This window comes from Canis aureus, chromosome 3, assembly GCF_053574225.1.
Source record: "Canis aureus isolate CA01 chromosome 3, VMU_Caureus_v.1.0, whole genome shotgun sequence".
Taxonomy (NCBI): domain Eukaryota; kingdom Metazoa; phylum Chordata; class Mammalia; order Carnivora; family Canidae; genus Canis; species Canis aureus.
Window position 1 is genome coordinate 80149788 of NC_135613.1, and position 25370 is coordinate 80175157.

A 25370-nucleotide genomic window follows, 5' to 3' on the forward strand; every position below is an offset into this window, starting at 1 on the left:
CTGAGGAGGCCGTGAGGCCTCAGCAAATGGAGATGCACATTTTTATCAGTAATTTTCATGAAAATAATAAGTGAGGAGTTAATGAGATGGAAAGCCATCCTGTGGCTATTGTGAATTTTTTTTAAGTGTTGATCTAATTAGAATGCATCGGTCAGGAAAAGTAATGAGGATTTAGTGCCTCACAGAGATGTGAGGATCATATCAGAAAATTAGCACAAGTCTTTGGAAATAATCAGGTCCTTGGAGAGGCTCTGGATTTCCCCTCCTGGGCTCTCCAAGTCTACCTCGAGCGCTGACATTGGGGGTGCACCGGGGTAATGGGGGAGGAGAGCAGGGCCAGAGGGCTCGGCAGCCACAGCGGGCCCCTCCGGGGTTGGGGTCCTGGGGCTGACAAGTCAGTCTGCAGCCGGCAGGGCCTCTGGGGGCACGGGGTTGGCAGAGGAGGATAAGACCCCGGGTGAGCCGGGGCGCGGAGCTGCTGCCTGCCCAAGTCCTCCTGGGAGATCCCGGCGCTCGGGGCCTCTGAGCTTTGAGGAAAAGGAGAGAACTTTGATTCCCGTCACTGTAAATATCAGATCTCTGCCTGACAGCGAAGCTGGCCCTGGGGTGGCCACCGCAGAAAGGCTTCTGATCTGCTTGGAAAGGGGAACTCAGACAATCGGGCCAAAACAAAGACAGCTAGAGAAAGACGCAGACACTCCTGTCTGGAATTTCGCAAACGTGTCCCTTCATTGCCCCTGACTGCCACCTCCTACCTAGTCCAGACTTCAGTGGGTAAATGGGATCATCGCACACAGGCTGCTGCCCTGGGTGCCTCACCGGCTCGCCTGTCCTCTCTGGCTAGCCCTCAGCCCTCCACATACACGCACACGTGCGCACACACTCATGCACACCGCAAACACGCCTACACGTGCCTCTTCAGCCTCTGCTGCTGGATTTGTGGTGCTGAGGCTCTGCTCATGTCATTCTCCTGCCCAGAAGCTCTTAATGTCCTCAGAGTTCTCTCATCCTTTCACCTGATACCCCAGGCTTCCCCGGACCCCCATTCTCCCAGGCCTGTCTGCTCCCAGGACACTTGCACAGCTCTGCAGGACCAAGCCCAGCCCCCTCCCAAGGAGGCCACAAGGCTGCTCTCCCCTGGAGGCCCCTCTGACGCCCCATCCAGAAAGGCCTTTTCTTTCTCCCAACTAAGTGCTGGGAGCACTGGGGGCCACTTAATTGTAAACATCACATGTGGCTTCAACTCAGAGTCACTGGTGTATTGTTATTCTCGTCTCCTAGCTAACAGACAGTATTTTATATACAATTATAACCCATGCCTGGTGGCGGCTAACCCAAGGTCTCAAGCATGGATGGCCAGTGAAGAACTGTTGAAAGAAGTAAGACAAGGAAAAAAAAAAGAAGAAGTAACACAAGGAGAAAGACGGAGATCAGGCGAGACCAGAGGAAGGAGGGAGGTAGAAATCAGAAGCAAGAGAATGGGAAAGAGAGACAACCCTGGAGAGTCACCGTCAGGAGGGAGGTTTAGGAAGGATGCGGCCCAGAGGGAAGGGTAGCAGAGAGAAGGGAAGTGAGGCTGAGAAAGCCAGGGTGGAAGAGAGAGAAGAAAGAATGGCATCGGCAGAGACAGGGGATGAAGGGACAGGCTGGGCAGGTGAGGGGACAGTGCGAAGCCAGGTGTGTGCTCTCCACATTCCCAGGCCCGGCTCCCGTGACTCCCTGAGCTGGGGCTGCGGGCCTGGCTGGGCCTGCCCGGGAGGGAGAGGTCCTGGCCTCCAAGAGACTTTCCGTGCGGGAGGCAGGCCTGGAGATCAGGGCATGGGGGCCGGGATGGGAGAGACGAGAGAAAAGGAGAGTCTGGAGTGTGTTTGTGTGTGTGTGTGTGTGTGTGTGTGTGTGTGTGTGTGTGTGTGTCTGCGCACGCAGGCACACACGCGCATGCAGACGATGGTTCACATTCGTCATGGTTCGACCTTAATCCCCCCAGCCTGAAATAGCCCCACTGAGCGCCAGCCTGGCCCGGGGAGGGGTGTCTCCCCTCTGGAACATGATCCTCAGGATCAACATTCCAGCCGCCTGCCAGCTTTGTTGCAAACTGCTGGCTCATGATTTTCCCTGTGTGCTAATCATTCGGCCTTGTGTTGCAAAGTGGGAGACATTTTTTTAATTCAAATTGGTCTCCCCCCCCCCAACTCAGATGCCACACCGTGTTCCCATTCAGCTCTGTGGCAGCTGGGCACATTCCCCGCCTGGCCTTCCTGTTTCTGAATGTGAGCTTTCTCTTGGGGGTGGGATGAGGGTAGGGAGTGGGGGAATCGGCTTCCACCAAGCAGGAGAGCTGACACCGAGTCTCCCAAAGAATTGGGCCACAGTTTTGTCCACGTCCCCAGGAAGCCAGCCTGTACTGCCTGCACCTGATGACATCCAAGCTCCCTCACGCCTCCCAGCCCAGGCTTCTTGCTGGGGCAGCCTCCCTAGGAAGGAGGCTCATCTCAGACTCGCACTCGAGCTTCTCCTGTCTTTTCCTAGAGGTTGTAAACTAAACCATCCCACTGGACAAAACCTAACTCCCGCCTCACTCAAGTATTAATTTGACTTGAAACTCATCCCTCTTTCTCTATGGGGATCTAAGCCAGGGCCCCATCGTGGGGCACATTGGGCTGAGCCACGTTCTCAGTCACCAAGCACTGGGGGGGGGGGGGGGGGCACTTACTGTATGCACCCTGCTAGGTCCTGTGAGAGCATGAGTGAATCATCCAGAAGGAGCCCCCAATCTCAGTGCGAAGGAGCTGTGAGTCACACCTGAGGATCTAGATAAGTTATGTGAGCCATGGAAAGCTCCAGGTCGAGGGAACATTGAGAAAGGCGGGAAGGGAGCAGCCAGAGATGGAGAGAGGAACCCCAGGAAAGGGTCTGGATTAAACAAACCACATGTGTGGCCTCAGGTTACCCCAGTCGCTGCTCAGCCTCCTTCCTCCTGCCCCCAGAAAGGGCCCGGCCCGCCCTGCACACTCGCACAGCCAGTCTGTTCCTGCCTAGAGACAGAATGAGCAAACCTCAGCATGGATTAGGTAGGCCAGCAGGAGGATTTTGCCCATTGTGAGTGGAGAAGTCACAGATTCACTGGCCTTGGGGATGAGGGGGGTGGGGGGCGGGGTGTAGGCTTTCCGGGAGCTCCAAAAGTGTTCCCAGGATAGAGAGAAGTCTGGGAGAAGGTGAGGAACAGAAACAACCTTCTAGAATCCCTGGAGAGAAGCAGCTGTAGAGGAGGAGCAGTCATTCGTTCCTGAGCAGTCATTCATTCATGCCCTGCATCTGTGCAAGTGCAGTTGAGCCTGCTGAGTTCCAAGGATCTCAAAGTGGATCTGACATGATCTCTGTCCTCCAAACGTAACAGTGGAGTATCTTGCAACCAAGTTGTGGGGAGTTATGCCCTAAGGTGGGAAATGATGGCCAGTCACCAAAGATGTGAGAGGTAATGGGGAGTGTAGGTGAGGGGGTAAGGGTTGGAAACGTGTTGGAGGCAAATTAATTGAGTAGCTCTAAGAAGAGCTACTTGTGCTGCTCTAGGAAGAGCTGGGAGAGAACAGGGAGAAGGTCAACATTTCCTGAACCTCCCCTACGTCTCCAAACCCTGTATGCACTGGGTGCTTTTCATATATTATTTACTCCTCACATCAAGGCTGCAAGGGCCACATTATTTTCTCCCCAAGGAAAGAGACGCTCAGAGAAGTTAAGACATTGGCTCAAGGTCACACACCTAGTAAGCAGCAGAGACTGGAGTAGGTTACTCTGGAGTCTATGTTCTACTTACTATAATGAGTCCTTTGGCTTTTTTGGTGACGCATAAGAAGAACCAGAGATCCTGCGCCCTGGATAAGGACGGGCGACCCCCTTAACCACAGAGCAGGAATCTGGAGACTAGAGAGCAAGGAACCAATTGCTGGAAGCAAGACTTTAGATTTGCTAATAGGGAGGAGAAAGGTACAGAGTGAACTCTCCAGCTCTGCAGACTTCCTAAAAACACAGGAAGGGGACTAGCGAGTGCACCCCTACCTGGGGAAGGTAGACTTGCCTACTGACCTACAGGGAGTTTGCATTTTCAAGATTAGCAGGAGGTCAAGGTGGTGGGGGTGGAGGGCAGTCACCGCCATCAAGCCCCCAGAAGTTCCGCCCCCGTGGCCAAGCATCCTGAAGATCTGACCAGGCCATTTTAGGGCCGGCAGGAGAAGGGAGAAGTGATCTACCCTGCGAGATCCCCCTGAGATGGAAGGGGGCACCCCTAGACCACAGCGCCAGGAAACAGAGTTCCAAGCCCTGGCCTGCCTCACTGTCACCATGGCCGCTGGAGCTGTCCCCTCCACCACTTCCTGGCCTCCAGCCCTCCAGCTCAGGGGCCCGGGAGACCATGAGGACGGCCCTTCCCCTTCCGCCAGGCGAGTGAAACCTGAGCAGTCCACTCCTCCTTGTGAGAAGGAATGTTCCTTAAGAGCAGCAGCTGCCACTTGCCCCCACAGGCCAGAAGTGCCTTTCCCTTGAGACTAAAGCCCCCAACCGACCAGAGGGACAGCAACAGGATCAGGTGGCCTGTTTACATGTGTTTGGCTCCCCAGGGTTTGGGAGCCCAGCTCCTCCCAGCCCAGGACCAGACTCTGGCCCTGCCAGAATGGAGGAAGCCTGCCAGGGACAGCCTGTCTGGGGACGGGGCAACCTCCCCACCCCTCTAAGACGCACGCACACACCCCATCCCAGGCCAAAGCTGAGTCAGGCCATGCGTTTATTGAGCATCTATCATGCACCCAACACTGTGGTAGGCAGTGTGAGAGAATGCAAAGAAAGAACCCTCTTCCCCTCCAAATATCTGCAACCAAAGCTAGGGGAGGAGGACCCATGCACCTGCATAAGCAGGAGAACCACCGTGCTGTGTGTCCAGTAGGGCCAGGCCGACAGGAAGCACTGAAGGAGTCCAGAGAATGGGCCGTGGGCGTGCCCGGGGTGAGTCAGGACAAGCTTTCAGCAGAAGTGCTGCACCCAAGACCACGTCCCCACCCCCAGCCTGACCTCCGGGCCGCTTGGGGAGGTTTGGGGGAGTGAGATCTGAGCTGATGGATCAGCAGAGACCCCTAGTGGCCTGGGGGTGGATGGCAGACAGCTGCCCCCCCTCCCCGCCCCTCTCAGTGGGCTGTACTGCTCCCCCAACCTCTCCCCTGCTCGCCCCCTCCCACTACACACACACACACACACACACACACACACACACAAAATCCTAGGGAATGGCGTTGGTTTTTCTAAAATCCTCTGCTGGAAGGACCTTGGCAGTGTCATCTAGTTCACGTCCCCTGTTCCACAGACATCCTGGTAAGATAAACACTCCGGCTCTTTCAAAATAACTTAAAGGAGAATTGTTCTCTCCGTCTTGTCTTTGCCTTCGCTCCTTCTTTCTTCCTCCCATCAGTTCATTCTAAGAATTTCTTCCTGTCGTGGAAATTACGTTTTTTCAGGCAACACAAGCCCTTTCCCTATTCACAACAAAGACTGGGGGCCCCAGGGACTGACCGAGCTCCTCCTGGGCTGACGCCAGACCATGAGGTCAGAGCCATAGCCATCGTCAGCCTCCTTGTGCCACACGTACCCCACCCGAACACCCTCTGCTTCCAAGAGTAATCCCAGAGCCTCCCACTTTTTCTTAGTAAGGTCTTCCTTTTGAACAAATCATCTTTTTTGGTTCCAGAATGAGATTTGGAGTAAAACTCACCCAGTGACCACTATGGCCCAGAAAGAGTGACCAGTGGCAGCGAGGGCTTTGCAGCTGGTCCACGGGTGGGGTTTAGGAGGTGTGAGCAAACTTGCTCCCCTACTTTGCTCTACCCACTTCTGAGATGCCCATTGCCACTGCCCACGAGGACCAGCGGAGGGGCAGCTTCTGGGGAGGCCTGTGGAGCCCAGCTTGTGGGTTTCCATCCGAGTCCTGGGTCACCTGGTCCAGGCCCTGAGACATCATTTGCAGGAAACTATGGAAGTTTTCAGCTTTGGGGACTTTTCCTACTTTGAAAGCAAATCTTACTCCTAGAAAGTAGGAGCCCACATACTCCCCAGTTTGGTGGGATGGCCTCACCAAGGAAACCAGGCTTCCAGCAGCCTTTCAGCAGGTTTCAGAGGCTTGGGGACATCCCTGCCATGTTCCTGATGGGACAAGGCAGAGATCTTGAGCTAGACAACCGGCTTGCGCCCCTGGTTCCTGGACAATTTGGGCAGAGACGTGAGGCTCTGGATGCTCAAGAATGTCGCTAAAACTGTACCACATGTGCTTCTCACCTCTTTATGGGTGCTAAGGAGTCTGGAAGGAAACAGCTCTATTTGGGTCTAGACAGAGCAGCATCCACCTGGTTGGGAGTCTGATAAGCCCCAAGAGAAAGCTGTCAAGAAGATAAAAATACTGCATGCTTAGCCAACATTGTCTCCCCAAGGGGCTTCCACTGCTGCCATCGTAGCTGCTTCCTCAGAAAAGACCATAGACTCTTGCCAGAGATTTGGAGCCTCATTGTCTCCGGAGAGACAGAGGCTCCAGAGAGCTAGACCCTGGGCTCCTCCTGAAGTGGCTGCAGTCAAGTCACAGAGCTCATCCGAGACAGGGACACAGCTTCCACTGGGCTTGGCCTGGGCTCGGGAATGCCTGCGGCAGGGAGGCAGGAATGAGGGGGGCCTGTGGTAAGGACTGGCCACCACTTGGTATGCAGCTCCAGACGGATCTCCACAGCTGCTCAGTAGAGAACCCAAGGGGCTCCAGGACTTCTAGGACAGGTTTTAAATCCTGGCCGTGCCAAACTCAGCTCCCGAGTTGAGTGGCTTTAGCCAAAGGAAGTGGGAAGTGATTTATTGGGTGCTTGAATGTGCCAGGCACCCTGCTTACATCGGGCCTGGATGTCTGACTCCAAAGCACATCTCTCCAAGCTAGCATCAGCACCGCGCTCGGAGCCAGAGGACCCGGGTTCGAGGCTGGGTGACTCTAGGAAGTCACTTTGGTCCTCCAGACCTCAGCTCCTCTTCAGGCAAATGGTAGCGGGGAGATTAAAATGAAAGAACCTGGTAGAAGAATGCAAATATTCTATGTGTGTAATAAATAGGTAGTTTTAGACCCATTGATCTTTGGGACCAGCTGAGGGTGGTCGTTACAAATACAGATTGCAGAGGGTCCGGTTCAATGACCCTGAGAATCTGTGTCTTTAAAAACAGCACAGGGCTCAGGCCAGTGTGTGAAACAGCTCACATTTACAAATGTTGGGGATGGATATTATTTCCCCAGACCTCAGGGATGCCCAGATTTTCTTCCTCTTTTTTGCCCAGCTAAGATGTGGTCAGCCCTGGCCCTTTCCATGGTCTCTGCCCTCAAAGCTCTACATTCCATTCCTTTGCTGATAGAACTTGGCTGCCTCTCGGCATGTCCCAGCCAAGGACCCCAGAGTAGGAGGAGAGGGTCGGAAAGAGAAGACTCGGATCTAATGCATAAATTGCCTTTCGTTACCCAAGCCCAGAACCTGGCACGAGGCTTGCAAAACCACAGGGCAGGGAACCAGCCAGAGTCTGAATAAGCAGATGAAGTATCCAGGCAATAGCTCTCACCCTTCTGCCTCCAGCTAGCAAAAATGTGTGTTTGGTTGAATCCCAAGGCACACATCTTGTATTTATTTTACTGCTTTCGCTTGTGTTTTCCTAACCTTGCCGGATACTTTTTTCGGAGAAAAGAAAGTCTGGGGCAACATTTTATATTTGAAACACCCAAATGCCTTTACCCAATGAGAAGCACATGGCATGAATGATTACCGATGAGATTGTTGAAAAATCATTTCCATTAGTTTTGGGGTGAAAGGCATGGGTGGGACACCCTCTTCAGATACATTCACCTTCCAGCTTTGCTTCAGCTTCAGAGAACATCAGCATTGGCTCACATCCTGTGAGGGTGGTTGGCTGGGGCATTGGGACGAGGGCTGAATCAACCTCAGATGGCCACGTAGCTAAATACAGGCTTTGAGGGCTCCTGGATGTCAGCACTAGGCCAGACACATTTTATAAATGAGACTAAGGCTCCCAGAAGGGCCGTGATTGGCTGATTCCCAAATCCATGGTCTTTCTCCGGTGCCCATGCTGCCTCTGTCTTTCTGGGGTTGGATTGTTTTGCCTGTTATCTTACCTCCAGTAACTACGTACTGAACCCCTGTGGTTCCAGGAGCACCTCGTAGCCCGGTTCTTGGCACAAGGTGGGTGTTCAGTATTTGTGGATGAAGGAGGGCTGTGTTCTAGTCCCATTGCTGCGAACCAGCTGGGGGCCTTGGGTGAGTCACCTGGGTTTCTAAAGCCTCTAGTTCCTTATTTGTGTTCAGGAAGTTGTAGTATGTGGCTTCTAAGGGCTCTTCTAGTTTTTGGGTTTTGGAAGGTGGGGCCTCCGTATGAGACTTGAACTGCTTGAGTGGGAAGACCAAGAGTTTGGCTCATCCAAGAAACTCTAGAACTTCCCTGGAGGCTGAGAGCCCAAGCTTCTTCCAGTCCTAAAGCAAAAGTTGGGAAGCCAGGGGCCTTCTTTCCTCTCGCCCCTACCCCCCAGTTGTAGTCTATTTTCTTGACTGCACCTATCTGAATTCTTACAGCTCATGTGTTATGACTCGAAGCTTTGAGCATGAGAGCATCAGCCCTAGAGGGTCATCAGACAGGCTACCTGCTTCAGCCCAGTTTTCAGATGAGGAACCGTGGTCAGAGAAGCTCAGAGACCCAAGCACGTCTCCTAAAGCTCCTTCCACGACACCTCATCGGCCACCTTTCTTGCTTTCTCCAAATAAAGCCTAAAGACCCCAACCTGTCACCCACACCCAATTCCTTCCTCACACATCCCACCCCCGCTCTGAGCAAGCGACTGGCCTTCAGGCAGGGAGGGCTTAGTGCTGCTTCTTGGAGGCTGCAGCCAAGCTCCCTCCCCTTGTGCATGGCATGCGGAACCCCTCAACATCAGGTCTAAGCACTTCCTTGCCCAGCTGGTACATGGCAATGACGAGGTGACCAGAGTGCCAGAAAAACATGGTCTTCTTATCTGCTTTGGCTACTGCAGAAAAACAAACTGCAAGGATTGTTTCCTGGGTAAAACAGGGGCTGGCAGGTTGACAGTGTGGGGCAAAGGGAGCCTCTGTCTGCGGCAGGATTCTGTGTTGGCAGCCTCAGGAAGAGGAAGGAATCGATGAAATGTGCAGAAGGGTGGCTTGAGGTCGAGGCTCATGAGATGCCCTTGGAAGGCAGGTTATAAAGAAGCTAGGATGGCTTTTTAAAATTACTATTTAACAACTGTTTTAGTAGCCACTGTGCGCCAGGCCCCTGCATTAGGTGCTCAGGATACAAAGATAAAACATTGGAGGCCATTCGCGTCTGGAGCTTGGTGTAATAATGTGATATAGGTACGTGAGGAGGTGAGGTTCTCAGGGGAGAGGGTGTCAGGGAAGGCGTCTGGAGACAGTTGAGTGTGAAGAGTGAAGAGGTGCCAGGCAGATGAAGCCTGGTTCTCAGCCCTGGCCACACTTTAGAACCACTTGGGGAGCTTGTCAAACACCAAGGCTCCATCCACACATCCAACCAATTGAATTAGAATCTCTGGGGTTAGAACCCAGGCATCGATATTGGAAATTCCAAAGTGGAGCTGAAGTGGGGACCACTGTTTATGTGGTGATTTGTGTCTCAGGTTTCGGAAGAATGGAATGGCTAAGTGGATAAATATTGTTGGCTGGTCGGTCGGTCGGTCGGTTGGTTGGTTTTTAATATTGAGCCTTCTTATTCACTCCTTCTAGAAGGCCATGAGAATTGCCTTTCAGATTTGGGTCCTGGGAGGAGCAGGATGAAGGGAGGAGGGAAGGCAGGAAGAGAGAAAGGGAGAGGAGGAGTTTGGGGCTGTGGCATCTAAGCATTTAGTGACATTGTCACAAACCACGCCTCCCTTACTGCCAGGACCTCCTGCAGAATTCCCCCAATTCCATGTCTGGAGTCTCCAATAACCCCCAGGGGATTGTGGTCCCAGCCTCAGCTCTCCAGCAGGGCAACATCGCCATGACAACCGTCAACTCACAAGTGGTGTCAGGTCGGTGCAGGGGATTGTGGGGGACACTCCTGGGAGGAGAAGGGGTGGCCCCAAGGGGGCTCCAGGGGGCGGGGGGCAGGGTGCTGTACAATCTTAGGAAGTGGGAGGGGTGCCCCCTTGACAAGGAGCTCAATTTCTTGACTAAAGTGTTCTCTGAGTTTATCGATGGCTCGCACCAAGATCTGATTGTGATATTTTGGAACAAATTTGGGTCAGAATCTCATGAGCCCCTCAAAGACCAAGTAAAGCTATTGTCCCTGCCCCCAAACACTTCCCACCAGAGGCTCTGCTCTCTGGACCCCATTCCCATCCCGCCCCCCCGCAACAGGGACTTGAGTGCCTCCAGAATAGAAGGTGTTTCCATGGGAGTGCCAAGCAAATTGAAAATCCTGCTTGCCCTCACTCCTACCCACCCCCGTGGCAGGGGACCCAAAAACTGGTTGTCTCCTCAGGTGGAGCCTTATACCAGCCGGTTACCATGGTAACCTCCCAGGGTCAGGTGGTCACCCAAGCAATCCCCCAGGGAGCCATCCAGATCCAGAACACACAGGTGAGTGTCCGTGCACAGGTGTGTGCGCACGTGCATGGTATGGGGAGGGCAACCGTAACCGTTTACTATCCGCCAGGCCCTTTACACCAGCGACTCCTTCAATCCTCGTTATTCCTCTAAGAGGTATCGTTACCCCCAGTTTACCTATCGGAAGCTGAGTGTCAGGAAGTCCTAGGATTTCCCCACCTCTCGGGGTTACATCAAAGGATCCTGCACCTCCCACTCCTGGCCTCTACCCCAAGCCACCCCGCAGCTCAGTGGGATACAGCGCGCACGCACACAAGTAGGGGGAGAAAGAGGATCTGAAGTCAGGCCTGAGATGTGACATTAATTTGTCATCTTGGATAAGTCACCTGAGCCTCAGAGTTCTTATCCCCAGAAGGGGGGTTAACACCAACTGCACGCAGCCCTCCTACCTTCAGGGCTGCTGTCAGTGCTCACCATGGGAATGGGTAGGAAGGTGCTTTGCAAACTGTAAAGTAACCCAGAAATGCTCATAACCAGTGGATGGTCTCTGGCAAGTTTGTCTCTCCTCTACGGTCTGCATGTCCCTGTTTCCTTTGTGTCCTCTCTCATCCCCTTCCCCCGCACCCCCTCCCCCTCCTTCTTCCCATTCTCTGAGGGGCTGGTGCAGAGTGAAAGGAAAGGTGGCCTTCCTGGGGCCCTAAGAACCAGTTGGGAAGGGGGTTGGCGGCGAGCCTGCGTCACTATGGCAACAGGTCCCCGGCTGCTGGCCCGCCAGGCTGCTGATGCTAATTTTTTCTCCACGTGCCCTGAAGGTTAACCTTGACCTCACCTCCCTCCTGGACAATGAGGATAAGAAGTCCAAGAACAAACGAGGAGTCTTGCCCAAGCACGCCACCAATATAATGCGTTCTTGGCTCTTCCAACATCTCATGGTGAGTGTGTGTGCGCTGGGGGTGTGGAGTTGCAGCGTGGGGTACGAATAACCCCCCAGGGTCCAGACTCTGCTGTCACCCCCGGATCTTCAGAGGGTGTGGCCCCACAGAGAGGCTCTCCCAATAGGGATCTCATCTTCCAGAGGCCAAGGCAGATGAGAGGCTTCAGAGGGGCCTAAAGCTGGGAGAGGCTCTCTCCAGTGCTTGCTGCTGCCACGAAAAAGTGTGACGCCAAATGAGGGAATGAGCACAGATTTATTCTGAAGGGAGCACTGGGCAACGTTTCATGAACGGAGTGAGGTTCTGTGGGGCCAGGACTGTGGTTCCTGCGGGCGGCTGTGCATACTCCAGCCCCTCTCCCATGGAAGAAAAGGGTGATCCTCAGCCAGGGCTCTTCTGTATCCCTGGAGTCCTCGCTGCTGGGGTAGCAGCAGATGCGTGGCCCTTTGCTCGGTCCCTCTGATCAGAGCGGCCAGATGAGGCACAGGGCTGGAGCGGTGGCTGCAACCACCAAGTCTGGAGGAGCAGCCCAGGGAGACTTCTCCTTCCTCACGTAACCAGCTCAGCTCTGGTGCGGAACAACTGCCTCCAATGAGCCTCTACGGCCACTTCCATAAAATGGCGATAAAGCCTTGGCTTTAAATGTAATGTCCGTAAAGAGCCTGCTGTGTGCACTCACATGATGGCAGCTGTGTGCTGTGTGCAGTGTTGGTTGCGACAGACAGGACTGTGGTTGAACGTCAGGAATGAGATCAAAGCTATAATCCCCTGGCATCGTTCAAGAGCTGTCCCAATAAATGAAGGCCAATGACCATGTCTGGGCTGATCCTGTAGGGTGTGCATGCATGCGCATGTATGTGTGCATGTGTGTATGCACACGTGTGTGCACCCAAGGTGGGGAAGTAGATTCTGGAAGCACCAGCAGGCTTCCAACAGTGTATGAGGTCTTGGCCTGGCATGGCGGTACAAAGATAGATGGAAACAAACAGATACCAAGGGACTGTCTTGGCCTGTGAGGAAGAACCAAGAGTGAGGGAAACTCTTCCTGAGGAGGAAGAAATCAAATGGATCATAGGAATTAATCAGTCTGTCAATCAACAACCCTTTATTTGAAATAGGAGTACCTCCAGAAGCCATGGCGCCTGAGCCTGGGCTGTGGTGCTCAGATGTGGGCATCCTAGGGACTCTGGCCTGGAAGCACTAGGCCCACACACCCAGAATTGCTCCATGGTGACCAGTGTGGGGCTGGGCCTCTGCATCTCCCCACACAGGTCCACCCTCCAGCTCTAGGGTCTTGGGGCCCCCTCAGTGCTTTGCTGAGGAAGCACATTTTGAAAGCACCAACTAGAGAACAATCAGGAACCTAGTTTGGAGAGAGGAGACTGGAAGGCCTAGGGTCAAGGTGAGGGGATGAGGTTGGAGAGACTCTGAGATCCTAGTGATGAAGCCAGGGAGCCAGGGCCAGGTCCTTCCTCAGGCCTCTTGGGAGCAGCTCTGATTCAGTGGCTGAAGATGGTGGCAGGGATGTCCAGGCCTCCTGCCTGTTCTGGTTCTCCACACTGTCAAAGAGCCCCAGGGGCCCAGTGAGCTCAGTGTCCAGCTACAGTTCCCAGCCCCACCCATGGGAAGAAGGGCTCTCGGGGAAGGACCTGTTTCTGTGCCCTGGCCCGTCACAGCCAAGATGGCAGCAGCTGGTCCTCTCCCCCCACCCCCAGCCGTGGGTCCGTGGCAATGGTGTGTGACTATAGACTGTGGGTGCGGTGGAAAGCTCATGGGCTCCTGAGGCAGCCAGACCTGAGCTCAGATCTATACTTAACCTCTCACTCTGTAACCTAGACACACTCACACTCAGGAAGCAGCGAAGTTAACGCCAAGACCTCGCACACTGAGGTGCTTCACAGCTGTTAGTCCCTGTCCTTCCTGCCTCCCCAACCCCATGCATTTTTGAAGACTGATGTGAACCCACCTACAGCCTCACTTCTGAAGGAGAGAAAAGGCAAGCGTCGGAGGGGAAGGATGACCAGACCAATTCCCCTGCCCACCAGCCGGGGCGCCCAGGCCAGCACCTTGCACTGACCCCCATCGCCTGTGCGGGGCTCCTGCCTCAGCCACTTCCCACTGTCCCTTCGCATCTCACCCCTGACTTAAGTCTTAGGCTGAGACTCAAGGGTCATCCTATCAGCCCCTCCTGGCTGTGCTCCCCTCTGACCTTGGATTCCAGGTCACATCCCGCCCTCTTGGCCTGTTCCTGCTCAGCGCCCCTCTATAACTTAGTGTCATTTCTTTCCCCTCCATGGCCACTGCCAGCCTGCCTGGGGAAGGCAGAGGAAGGTAGAGGTGAAGAGAGAGGGGGGAGTTGCTGAGCGTACGCAGAAGAGAAGGAAGGGCCCCAATCAGCTCTACAGATGGGCCCGGGAACCCTGGAGAGGGCTTGCTGAAAAGCATGAGTAAGACTTTCTGCCCACACCCTCCCACCCCTGGACCCTCTCCAGCTCAGAGTGCACTCAGTGCGGATACTATTAATAAAGCACTTAACATTGACAAAGTCCTCCCCCAGCTAATGCCTTCCTCACAGCGACCATCAGGAGAGGACAACGGAGTGACCCGCAGGCCTTTAAAAAAAAAGTTACAACTCAGAACCTGTGGACGAGCCAGGGAAGGGGATGGGGAGAAGTCCAGGCTCTAGGGACACAGCATGGCACAGCTGTCCTCTGCAGGCCCAGGCTGGGCCATGGGTCAGCCCGGCTACCCAGATATCGGTGGGTGCACAGGCGCCCAAACCCTAGCTCAGGAGAGGCTATAAAGACTGGGTGACAGGGCGCAGCGAAAAGAAGGCAGGCCTCGAGGCCAGACAGACGGGTATGAATTGAGGCCCCTGCCACTGGCTGTGCAATCTCCCTGCATCTAAAGAAAAAAGATAATACCCGTTTCCCGTGCTTATCAAAACTAAATGAAATAACACGGATAAAGAGCCAAACCTGGCACATAGTCACATTTAAGAAATGTGAATCCTCTTTGAACTTTCTAGAACAGTGGACTAAGAGCGAGTTCTTGAGACCAAGGCCCACGGTTTGTGAAAATTAGAGGTGGACGCCGGATCTGTTGTTCTGATCTATAAACATCTACTGAAAAAATATATATATTTTTTATATATTTTTACCATCATTTGACCCTAAAAATATTCTGATGAAGACTGTTACTTACGTGTTCTGCGTATGTATGTATGGGTCAAACGTACATGTCTCGTGTCTCTGACTCCTTGTAGATTGCTCCAGAACGGGGATTATACATTATACCTCTTATGTGGGCCCTAAAGATTTGATTCCCAGAGTGTGCACCTTTATAGGATGTTACAGGCGTTGCTCCTGATACAGGGTAAAGGAATTTGGGAAAATCTGAGTTATACAAAGTTTAGCTCAGTTCTTGACTCTTAGTGTGCTAGGGAGGGGCATTGCCAATTCACAAAAGGGGGCATGGTTGGAAGCTTTCCCTAAACATATTTGGTTACTCAAAGCCCCTTCCCCAACCCCCTCGTTTGCACTGTCTCTTTGAGGAACAACTCGGAGATAGTAGCTCTTGGGAAATAGAATTCTGCAGTAACACCGTATCTGCACAAAGTAGCTGTTCGGTTTTAGGGGAAAAGGGTAGAAAAATGCATGAAAAAGGACAGATTTCAATGTGTTGATTGGTTCGTTGGAAAAGTTGGCCCAAGAAAGGCACAGCCATTAGAAAGATACATTTTATTTTAATTTAGAAGATATGCATATATATTGATTTGCTAATGCCTTGATACAGGGCCACGATCTTTTTCTGATGAGACGTTGTCCTTTTACTTGCACAAACTTCTCCCATAATAGAACATCTATAAATTCCGTCTTTATTTAACATGGGATAAGAACTTTGAGGTCTGGGAAGTAATCTGGCCAGGGGATCTTTCTAGATTTTTATTATGTATTCCAACCTCTTACGTTTGTCTCAAGATCCTCACTACAGGGCATTTTTTAAAGAAATCGGAGTCCCCAGTCTCTCCAAAGCATTCCACTTCGTTTTCTTAGCAAGAATAACTTTCTTTTTGCATTTATATTTCATTGGTTCCCAGAATAGTTAAATTGTACATCATCACACTAACACATAAAACTGGCGTAAACCAGTCTGGATACACACGCTGTGGACTTCCTGATAAGCAGATAGAGGGTCTGATGAACCCCCTACACAGTAGCCTATTCATCCCGAGCACCCAGGACGATGTGGACGGCGGTTGTCATGGTCTGCGGAAGAAATGGAGAACATTGTAAATCTACAATTTCGGTTGGTAGGGGTTGCTTATTCAAACTTCTGTAGTAAATACTAGTTTTTCCCGTTGTCTTCTTTCCCTCTGGGAGAAGTTAGTATTCTTTGATTCCTTTTGTCCTGAGTCTGAGGCTTCTTGTCATTTCCACTCTCGTGCGGCATGCGGAGCTACCAAAGTGGATTCGGAGGACGGAATGCTCTTGAGATGGAGCTTAAACCCCAGAGCCCTTTTGCTGTCAGGCTGCAGTGAGATTGGGAAGGTTTCTTCCATTAGCTGCTCGCTGTTGTGTCCCTGAAGAATCCAGTGATATTCTCTTGCTATTGCTTTTTGGCTCAAAGAAGCCAAACTCCTGCTGGAAGCAATAACTCCATAGCAAACCCAGGCTGGAGGAGAAAACCCTGCAGAGGGTCCTCTCCACGGGATGGGGAGGGAGAGGCACCGCTCTTCCCTCCCAGCTTCTGCCTCCATCCCCTCTGCTCCGGATCCCAGCACCCCGGGCCGGGCCATGCTGCTCATTCCCACCCGAAGTATGACTGTTCTCTGCACTTTTGCCACAAAAGCACAGGAGCAACATTCTAGAATATTCTCTGCATGTGGGGAGATCCCAGAGAGGAAACCAGTCCCCAGCTGGCCCCGCCGCACATCAAAGCAGCGGCTCCTTCACTGCGCAGGCCAGATCCAGGCTAAGCGTCTTCCAGCATCATCTCCTTTAATCCACCCGGCCAGCACAGGAGCTGGGTACTACTATAATCTTCTTTGTGCCGGTAGCAAAAGTAGACTCGAAGAAGGGAACACGCTCCTCACCATCCCTTCCTTCGCTCTCCCTTCTCCATCCATCACACCGACACCGCTCGTGTGGCATCTGGCCAGGGTCACAGCGTGGACTATGCCTGCTGCCATCCCGTCCCACCCTATGGTCGAGAGGGCTGCCCTTCCACGCGGCCACTCGATGGCCGAGGGCCTGGCTCCAGGGCCGTCCCGTGAACTCTGTGCGGCTGTCACAAAATGCACCCGGGGCCTTCTCTGTATGACTTTTTTTTAATTGAATTATAATTCACATACCAACATTCACCCTTTATAAGTAAAGTCAGAGATTTTTAGTATATTGAGACTTGCGCAATCATCACCATTGAATTTCAGAGTATTTTCATCACTGGAAGAAGTTCTGTACCCGTTAGCTATTGCTCCCCAGCCCCTAGAAACCAGTCATCTACTTCGGGTCTTTATGGATTTGCTGATTTTGGATCTTTCCCGTGAATAGGTTTATCACACTCGGTCTTCTGTGACTGGCTTCTTTGACTTCTGTTTCCAAGGTTCATCCGTGTTGTAACCCGCATGAGTGCTTCCTTCTGCTTTATGGCTGAACAGAATTCCACTGCATGGACAGACCACATTTTGTTTATCTGCTCATTAGCTGATGGACGTTTGGGTTGTTTCCACTTTTTGGCTTCTGAGTAATGCTCCTATGAACATTCTGGTACTCCACGTGATGTGAGCGTGGCCTTATCTTAGCGAGTCTTTGTCAGATTCCCAGCTATTCTCACCCACAGCCCCGGAGCCTCACATGCCGGGCTCAGCCCTGCCGGGGGAAACAGGCTGCCACATACCCGGGTACGGCGTGTGCCCTGAGCGTGGCTCCTGGCCAAGGAGGGCATGTGGACCTGAAAGCCAGCTGGTTGCCTCTGTGCCTTGGTGTTATCTCCAGTTACTCAACAAACATTCTTTGTGTGTCTTGCCACCTTCCCCATGCCTAACATGGTACTAAAGCCCCGAGGAATATGCATCTGTCTCCGTCAGAGACCCACTGAGAGGATCCACCTAGAACTGACTTAGGAACGGTGGTGTCTCTTACCCACAGAAAGAGTGTGGCCTGTGGAACGGGCATGATACGGGAGGCAAGCTCCGGATTCGAGTGTCATGTCCTTTCTTACCTAGCCAGGAGGCCGGGGGCAGGCTGCCTGACCTCATCAGGTCTCAGTCTCCTCTGCTTTAAAATGGGAATCATGAGACCCAGCTCACAGTGTTGTTGTGAGGATGGAATAAGATGTGTGTGAAAGTACTTTGTCCCGATACAGACACAGCTACTGTTGCAGATGCCTCCCATCTCACTCCGGGAGTCCCCATAATCTGTCCTGTCTCACAAAAAGCTGAGAGAAATCTTGACACTTCTAGGGAATCTGTGGGGAAGAGCAAGAAAAGTTGAAAAGCAAAAAAACAGCTCAGAGAGACTTAGAGAGACCATTTTTGTTCCGGAATATCTTGTCTGCTACTTTTTCCTTTAACTTTGCCACACAATCTGAAATTCCACTCATCAGAGATCCACTTACAAGTCTCCAATCCCTGTCAAAAACAGATGCCAATGGAGAGGCCAGGATGCCATCATTCATTCACAGCTTAGTATGAATTAGTTCCAAAGCTTGCTTTTTTACTCCCACTCAGCTAAGATCAGCTTCATGGGAAGAGTGCCAGTGCTTGTTAGCAGTAGCAAATGAAGATTAGAATATTTTTTAACACAGCACTTTGAGGAGGCAAACCAGAATGGGGCGCCAGAGGAAAGGTTTCTAGCAATTGTTCTTAACCTCTTTGAGACCACCCCCCGCCCCCAACCCCCCAGACCTCTTGAGAATCTGATGAGTTTTATCTACCTCATCATGAATATAGTTTCAGGAGATTTGACCCTGAAGTCCTAGCAGCCAGAGGCTTCAGATTGGGAAGGCTGACTGCAGAGTCACATGAGGGCCCCGGGGCTTTGAGAAGAGGTACTGAGAAGTGCCAACAGGGCCCAGGAAAAGAAAAAAAGACGGAGTCTGTGCTCACCTATCTCAGAATTTACTCTGGTCTAGTCCACTCCCTGAAAATAGAACAAGATCTCTTGTTTGTCCATGAGTCCTGGGGGCTTCCTTCCACCAGAACACAGATCTCTAACTAAATCAGCCTTTGAGGCTAGCCTGGAAAGCTAGCTAATTAAAAAAAAAAAAAAAAAAGAATATCACTGTTTCTATGGGAAACAGTGATCTAAGTTCCAAATACAGTATCTATCCCCTAACACCTAAGTTTTGGGTAATGAGACATGATTTCAGCACTCAAGGGACTGATCATTTAATTAGGGAAACAAATTAGACACATAAACCATGAGTGGTCAACCCATGATATAATCAGGTACTAGCATGCACATGCTCACACATACACACACACTCAAGGGGTTCAAGAATGGAGGAATCCATGTAGATGAGAGGAGTTTGACCATCTGTGCTGGTCAGACACATCCAGATTAGCATGTCCAGAACTGGCCATCACATTTCAAAAGGTCCTTTGACAAGTTGTGTCCAGAGAAGAGCAGCTGGGATGGGGAAATGTCTGTTCAAACGACCCTTAACAGGAAACATGTCACATCATGAATGGTTAAGGGGACTGGGGATGTTCGGTCCATAGAAAAGATTTGTTCCTTTAGGGCCAGCACGGTATAGTATAAGGAACAAGGGTTTTGGAGGCAGACAGACCTGAGACTGATCCGAGCTCCATTTTTGTAGTTGCGATATGACCTTGAACGGGTCAACTAGCACCTCTTGATGCTCATTACCTCTTCATAGAGTAGAGATAATGATACCCACCTATGGCGAAGATGATCAATAATATGCTAAAAAGCGCAGCGCCTGACAGATGGTCTAGCCCAGAGGTGGAGTGGATGTGGTTAAAGATACAGGGGGTGTGAGTCTGGGCTCCGCCACTCACTGCATGTATAACCTGGAGCCAGTTTTTTTAACCCCTCTGGACTCGGTTTTCTCAGGCGTAAAATGTGAATAATGATGCCTATTTCATAGGTACCTGGAAAATTCAATGAGAATACATGTCAGGTATTTTGACCGCATACTCTGTGAACATTGTAAGTATTCAAAGTTAGCCAAAAACTGTAGGCATCCAGTAAGTGGTGGTAACTCTTGTTATGCAGGAAGAGGCAGTGCAGTAGGCTTCTGTGTGATTTCAGAGAACAGTCTAGGCTCTCTGGCTGGATGTCTCTCAAGACAGAAGACTTGAGCTCAATAGAAAGACTCTCCCAACCATCAGAGTAAAGGGTTGCACACTGCACACTGGCACTGCAGGGCCACATTCCCCCGCCTTCTTCAGGATGGTCCACACAGGAAATGGCAGGAAAACAACTACACCACTTACAGTTGGAGACCAGCTAGGGCATTCCCGCCAGCCCAGACCCCGCCGAGCCACACCAGCTCTATCTCTGCACACCTGTAACTTGTTTGGGTGCATCGCTGAAAGTGCTGGTACCAAGGACTCCTGCCCAGTGGGAGAGGAGACTTCAAGGGCTCTTGCATGACTGAGCTATCGCTTTTAACAAGTCCTGCATGTAATACTGATGAACAAAGTTAGGGTCTAGTGGAAGAGATGAGATTTGGGCCAGACCTGGAAGGGTGGCTAGGATTTAGAATGGAGTAGGGAGGGAAGCAGGAGTTGTCTGGATGAGAATTCTCTCCCGATTGACCATCACTGCCCCTGTCTGGGCTGTGATTGTTGCAGACCAAGGAAACTGACCCCTCCTCCTAGTGTTTTGAGCATTAACTCCTGCTCTCCCCTTTACTTGCCACATCCCCACACCATCCAGAGCCCAGGGAACTCTGTGGCTCCTTGTCATGCCATAACTGTTGTCTGTCCCATGCTGCTCAGGCATCTGTACCTGTAGAACTCCAGGGGAAGGTACACCAGGAGCGGGAAGTCAGGCTGACTGTGTCTTGGTTGCATTTATCTTTCTGTGCCAGAGAAATATTAGGTCTTGGATTCCTGCCTATGATATGAAACTATTTTCTCCCACCTAGCTTTCACTATAGGGACATGGGGAGAGCAGACCCCTGGAAGCTGCCCTCAACTCCCCAGGACAGATGGAGAGTCGTGGAAGCATGCCCTAGGACACCCATAGTCCCAGGGTGTGAGCCACACTGGCTGCTTCAGCAGCAGTGAGTCCCAGGGATAGAGGCAAGTTCGGTGGTCTCCAGCAAAGACAGGGACTTATTGACAATTGACTGGTCAGTGGCAGGGTTGGATGGAGCTGATCCCAGAAGACAGGAGGTGTGGGAGGCACGGCTTGCACTGAGCCCCAGGACGCTCCATGGGAGCCTGCAGCTCTCAAAGATCCCACCCGAAAAAATGGCCAGGGGAGATTTACAGCCTCACAGCATCCCCCGAGAAGCCTGAGATCCAGGTTAGGGGAAAACACCCCATCATATGTGCACAGGGGCTGAAGCAGTCCCAGATTCCAGGAAATAAAACCATTTGAACAAAGGAGCACATCTCTCCATGCACGGAAGGAGCTGCTGGGGGCTCTTGCCATCTGTCAGAAAAACAACCTGTGGCTTTCACAGAGATCGAGCCACATGTGCCAAGCAGCAGATTTATTTTATTTGTTATTTATTTATTTAAGAAACACAGAGTGCCAGGCACTGTTCTAAGCACCTTTCAAATATTAACTCATTTAATCCTCTTTGCCACCTCAGAGGTAGGTGGGATTATTTTCCCCATTTTACAGAAGATGAACCCAAGTAACAAGCTCAAGGCCTTGAGCTGGTGAGAGACCAGTGTTCAAAGCCAGACAGTCTGGCTCTAGAGTTCATGTTCTTACCCGAGTCTTACTGTGCTACCCCGAAGACTCCTTCAGAAAGCTGGCCAGTATGCCTCTATAGACCCTAAGTACTCCAATCTCCTCCCCACAAACATGCATGGAACAACCCACCCTTTTAGGAAGTAGGGTGGCTTGATTATAGGGAGTATTCCTGGGGAGTCTGACTCACTGATGCTCCCCACCCTCTCCCACTCCTCTTCACTCACAAAGACACCTGGGGAATGGTGACAACCACCACTTAACCCCTTCAGTTCCTATGATCATCCACTCCACGGACACATGCTGAACACCTACCATGTGTCAGGCATTTTCTTTGGCACTGATGAGGTGGGGGTAGAAAGAAAGGTGGGGGCCTCATTTCCTCAAAAACATTCTGTACATCTGGTTGGAGTGAAAGACAATTTCACAAATCATCCAGGTAGTGTGTGGAACCCGGGATAGGGTAAGCGTTCGAACTCAGAGGAGAGGTGCCCCCGCGGCCATGAGGCACTGGGGCCAAGTGAGGAAGGACCAGTCTTGCTGCAGCATGAAGGATGGATTGAAAGAGAAACCAGAGGGAGGGAAAACAGGTCCAGGATTGCAGGAGGGTGAAGAACCAGAAGGCGGCAGATTTTTTATGAGAGAAAACTGTACAGCAATGAAAATGAATAGCTACAGTTACACAGAACTACGGAAGAGGAATCTCACTATTGTACTGTGGAGTGAAATCCTGCCTGCTAGCAGATTCCATTTATAGAGGATCCAAACACCAGGCGGAAGTAAACCATGATGTTTAAGGATGTAACATAGATAGGAAAACTATAAAGAAAAGCAAGAAAGTACTGTAAAAATCCAGTTATCTCCAGGGAGGAAATCTTTGAAGGTGGTGATTGGGAAAGTACACAAGGGGAACTTTTGGGTGCTGATAATACCCTATTTTTTTTGCCTGGGTGGCGGTCCCACTGGTGTTGGTGATAATACATAAAGCTCTACATTTTAGTTCTTTGCGCCTTTCTGTGTGGGTACAATTATAAGGGGAGGGGAGTCTAAAGGAGAGATAGAAGAATGGAAAGTCTGCACAAGGCGCATTACAGTAAGAAAGAGGAGTTCCTGGGCTTCTCTCCTCTCTAAAAGGTTCATTTTTTTCCACTGAGCATCTCTGAAATCAGTGTGCACCCTCCCATTGACGGCATCTCAGGTGTGATGACAATGTGGTTGTTTTGGGGCCCCTCACCATCCCAACAGCCTCCCTTGGGCTAGCGTCTGCCCCTAGAGCAAGGCTGTGCCCACGGAGTTGGAGCTGCCCCAGGGTACATGCCCACAGTTGGTCAGGAGTGAGAAGGGAAGAGGGCTGGCACCTCTGCCAGTGCAATGCTTGGTCTCGGCGGGAAAGTGAGGAAGGAAAACTGGCTCCAAGCCCTGCTTCACTAGTAGCACCAGGCCACTGACACCAGCGGGCTGCTGCTTCCCCTGTGCTACCTCCCTTGGTGACTGGCTGGCCTCGTGCTTAGCTGCCTGGGCCAAGACAGTGTTCCGGTGAAAGAAGTGTGGCCAGGGACCCATGAACCAGCCCTGGCCATACTTCTTTCAGACCAAGAACCCCATGTGGGACTCACCCTTCACCCGAAGGTGCCTTCAGCCTCCATTTAGGGCAGATGACACCTGAGTGAGGAGGTCATAAAGCAAGGTGTCAGAAAGAGGCAGGGAAGAGGTTAGGTCAGATTTCAGAGGAACTTCCTATGGCAGCTGGGGCACCATGAAACACCTACTCGGTGTCAACGCTGCCCTGCCCTTCTCTGGAGACTGAACAGTTGGCAATGTGATGTCTGGGAGGCTTTGCTACATTGCACAGAGTGAGTCCATGAAGCCTACGTGCTTTACCCACAGTATCTCACTAAACCAGGCCCCAAGTCCAAGAGGTTCGCACTGTTCTGTTATTTCCATTTTAAGCTAAGGAAACTAAAGATGGAAGATGTAAAACAACAAATCTCCAAGCTCACATAGCCAGTAAGGGGGGCAGTGGGGGGGGGGGGTGGAGTGCAGGACTTGACCTCTCCAAAGGTCCAAAGGCTGCGCTCTTGACCATTAGGTGGCTCTGCCTACTTGTGTGAGGCTCCGTGGCTGCCCTGAGAAAGATCTGTCATTTTCTGGCCCATTCTGTATCCCTTTTTCAAGGAAGGATTACCTACTTCCAGAAAGCTGCTGCCTGCTTCCCTCCCAACTCCCGAGGAGTTCTTCCAAATAATGACCAGAGAGTAGCTAGTACGGTTTGATGGCTTACCACGATCTCTTTTGACTCCTCTTCCCGTCCTTGGCCCCGAGCCTTTCCAATTGTGCTAAAAGTAGCACTGAGCAAATCGAGGTCTGTCCAGGAGCCAGGACTATTTTGACTCTGTCCTCAGGAATCATCTGGTCTGAGGCGTGTACAAGCTGGACTGCTCCTATGAGCACTCAGATGTGGTGCCAGGAATGTTCTGGCCGACACACCTGTCCCTAGAGCTGGGCCAAAGCTGCCACTCACCCCGTGGCCTCCACCACGTGCCTCCTGAGATACTGCTTCCAGGCGGGATGGGTGGTGGCATTTGCACTGTTGGGAGGATAAGAGGCTTCTCTCTCTCTCTCTCTCTCTCTCTCTCTCTCCCCATAAGAGAACAACCAGCCAGTTCAGTGACACTGCCTCTCACCCTCTCCATTCAATGGGAGCATATCAACCTGTGGATTTATGACATCCACTCAGAATGTGGGCTTGGACACAGCACACATTATCCCTCCATGGGAGGCTGAAGGATGTCCTTCCTTCCCTGGAGGTCTTTAAGAGTGGAAGAGATTTGCATCTGACTGGCTTCAATGTAAGTCTTGGTGCAAGGCTCCTGCCTGGAATGCCCATCCTCTCCTTTGCTAGGATGGCTTGGCCAGTCTTCAAAGTCCAGCTGAAGTCCCACCTTGCTAGGGAAGTCCTCCCTGACCAGTCCAGCCCACCCTTCTCTTACTGCCCGGTGCCCACACTGCCCGCTTGTAGAGGCGTTTTTTCCCTTTTGTCTGTAGCCTTTCTGGCTCTGAGCTGTGAGCGGCGACAGCCAGGTGTCCTTCACTCGCCAGCAGCCAGGGGGCAGCAGCCTCCCCTCACCTGTGGGCGGATGGGCCGCACAGCGGACAGGGACAGCCTCTCTGCTCAGGAAACAAGTTGGCCATCTCCTCCTTGTGTTGGCTCGCTCGTGTGTTCCACACACAGACACTGAACACCGCCCCTGCCTGGGCTGGACCCTGGAGATACAGTGTCGGATAAGACCCAGGTCCTGCCTGAAAGCAAGTCCCAGTCTCCTAGGGAGACCTCCCACCATATAACGGGCTAAATGCAGTTACTCAAACATTAGCCATCACTAACTCTGCCCCAGCAAGTTGGGAAATGCCTCACAGGGGATCTGATCTGTGACACGTCTCCCCAGAAGCTCAGAAATACACACAGTGGAAAAGTGGGAGAAAGAGCATTACAGTAGAGGGAACAGCAGGTGCAAGGACCAGGAGGCACAAAAGAGCCTAGTGCAGCCTGGCAAGGGCAGAAAGTTGCCATATTTTTGCTGTGTTCTCAGACCGAGTGTCCAAGGACAGGGAGGCTGCTTGGCTCCCTCTCATGGCTAGAGAAATTGGAATGCTGTGGGGCAGGAAAATAGGGCTTGGACCCCAGCCCTGCCCCAGAAGGTGTGAGAAACCTGGAGCCCCTCCTCCTCTGCGCCCAGGGGCAGCCAGCCTTCCTTTGTTCCTTCCCTGTTAGGATGAAATTGGCTCCTGTGACAGGGATGTGTTTTCCTGCTTGTTAGAATCTTAATATTGGGTGAATCACAAGGCCCAGCTACCCTGGCATGGTGGTCAGGGTCAGAAGTACGAATCTGAACAGCACATGATCCTGACTGCTG

The 25370-nt window shown here is 51.9% G+C and overlaps 1 protein-coding gene across 21 annotated transcripts in view; it reads left to right on the forward strand.

Moving 5' to 3' along the window:
• PKNOX2 (PBX/knotted 1 homeobox 2) overlaps nt 1-25370 on the forward strand; it is a 309255-nt gene that overhangs the window by 277985 nt on the left and 5900 nt on the right. For 20 of the 21 annotated variants that reach the window (XM_077894043.1, XM_077894040.1, XM_077894035.1 and 17 more), the window contains 3 exons: nt 9982-10111; nt 10564-10661; nt 11441-11560. The exons of the other annotated variant lie outside the window; for it this stretch is intronic. In XM_077894043.1, the coding sequence (XP_077750169.1) occupies nt 9982-10111; nt 10564-10661; nt 11441-11560 (348 nt within the window). The remainder of the gene's footprint in view (nt 1-9981; nt 10112-10563; nt 10662-11440; nt 11561-25370) is intronic. 21 annotated transcript variants of the gene reach the window in all.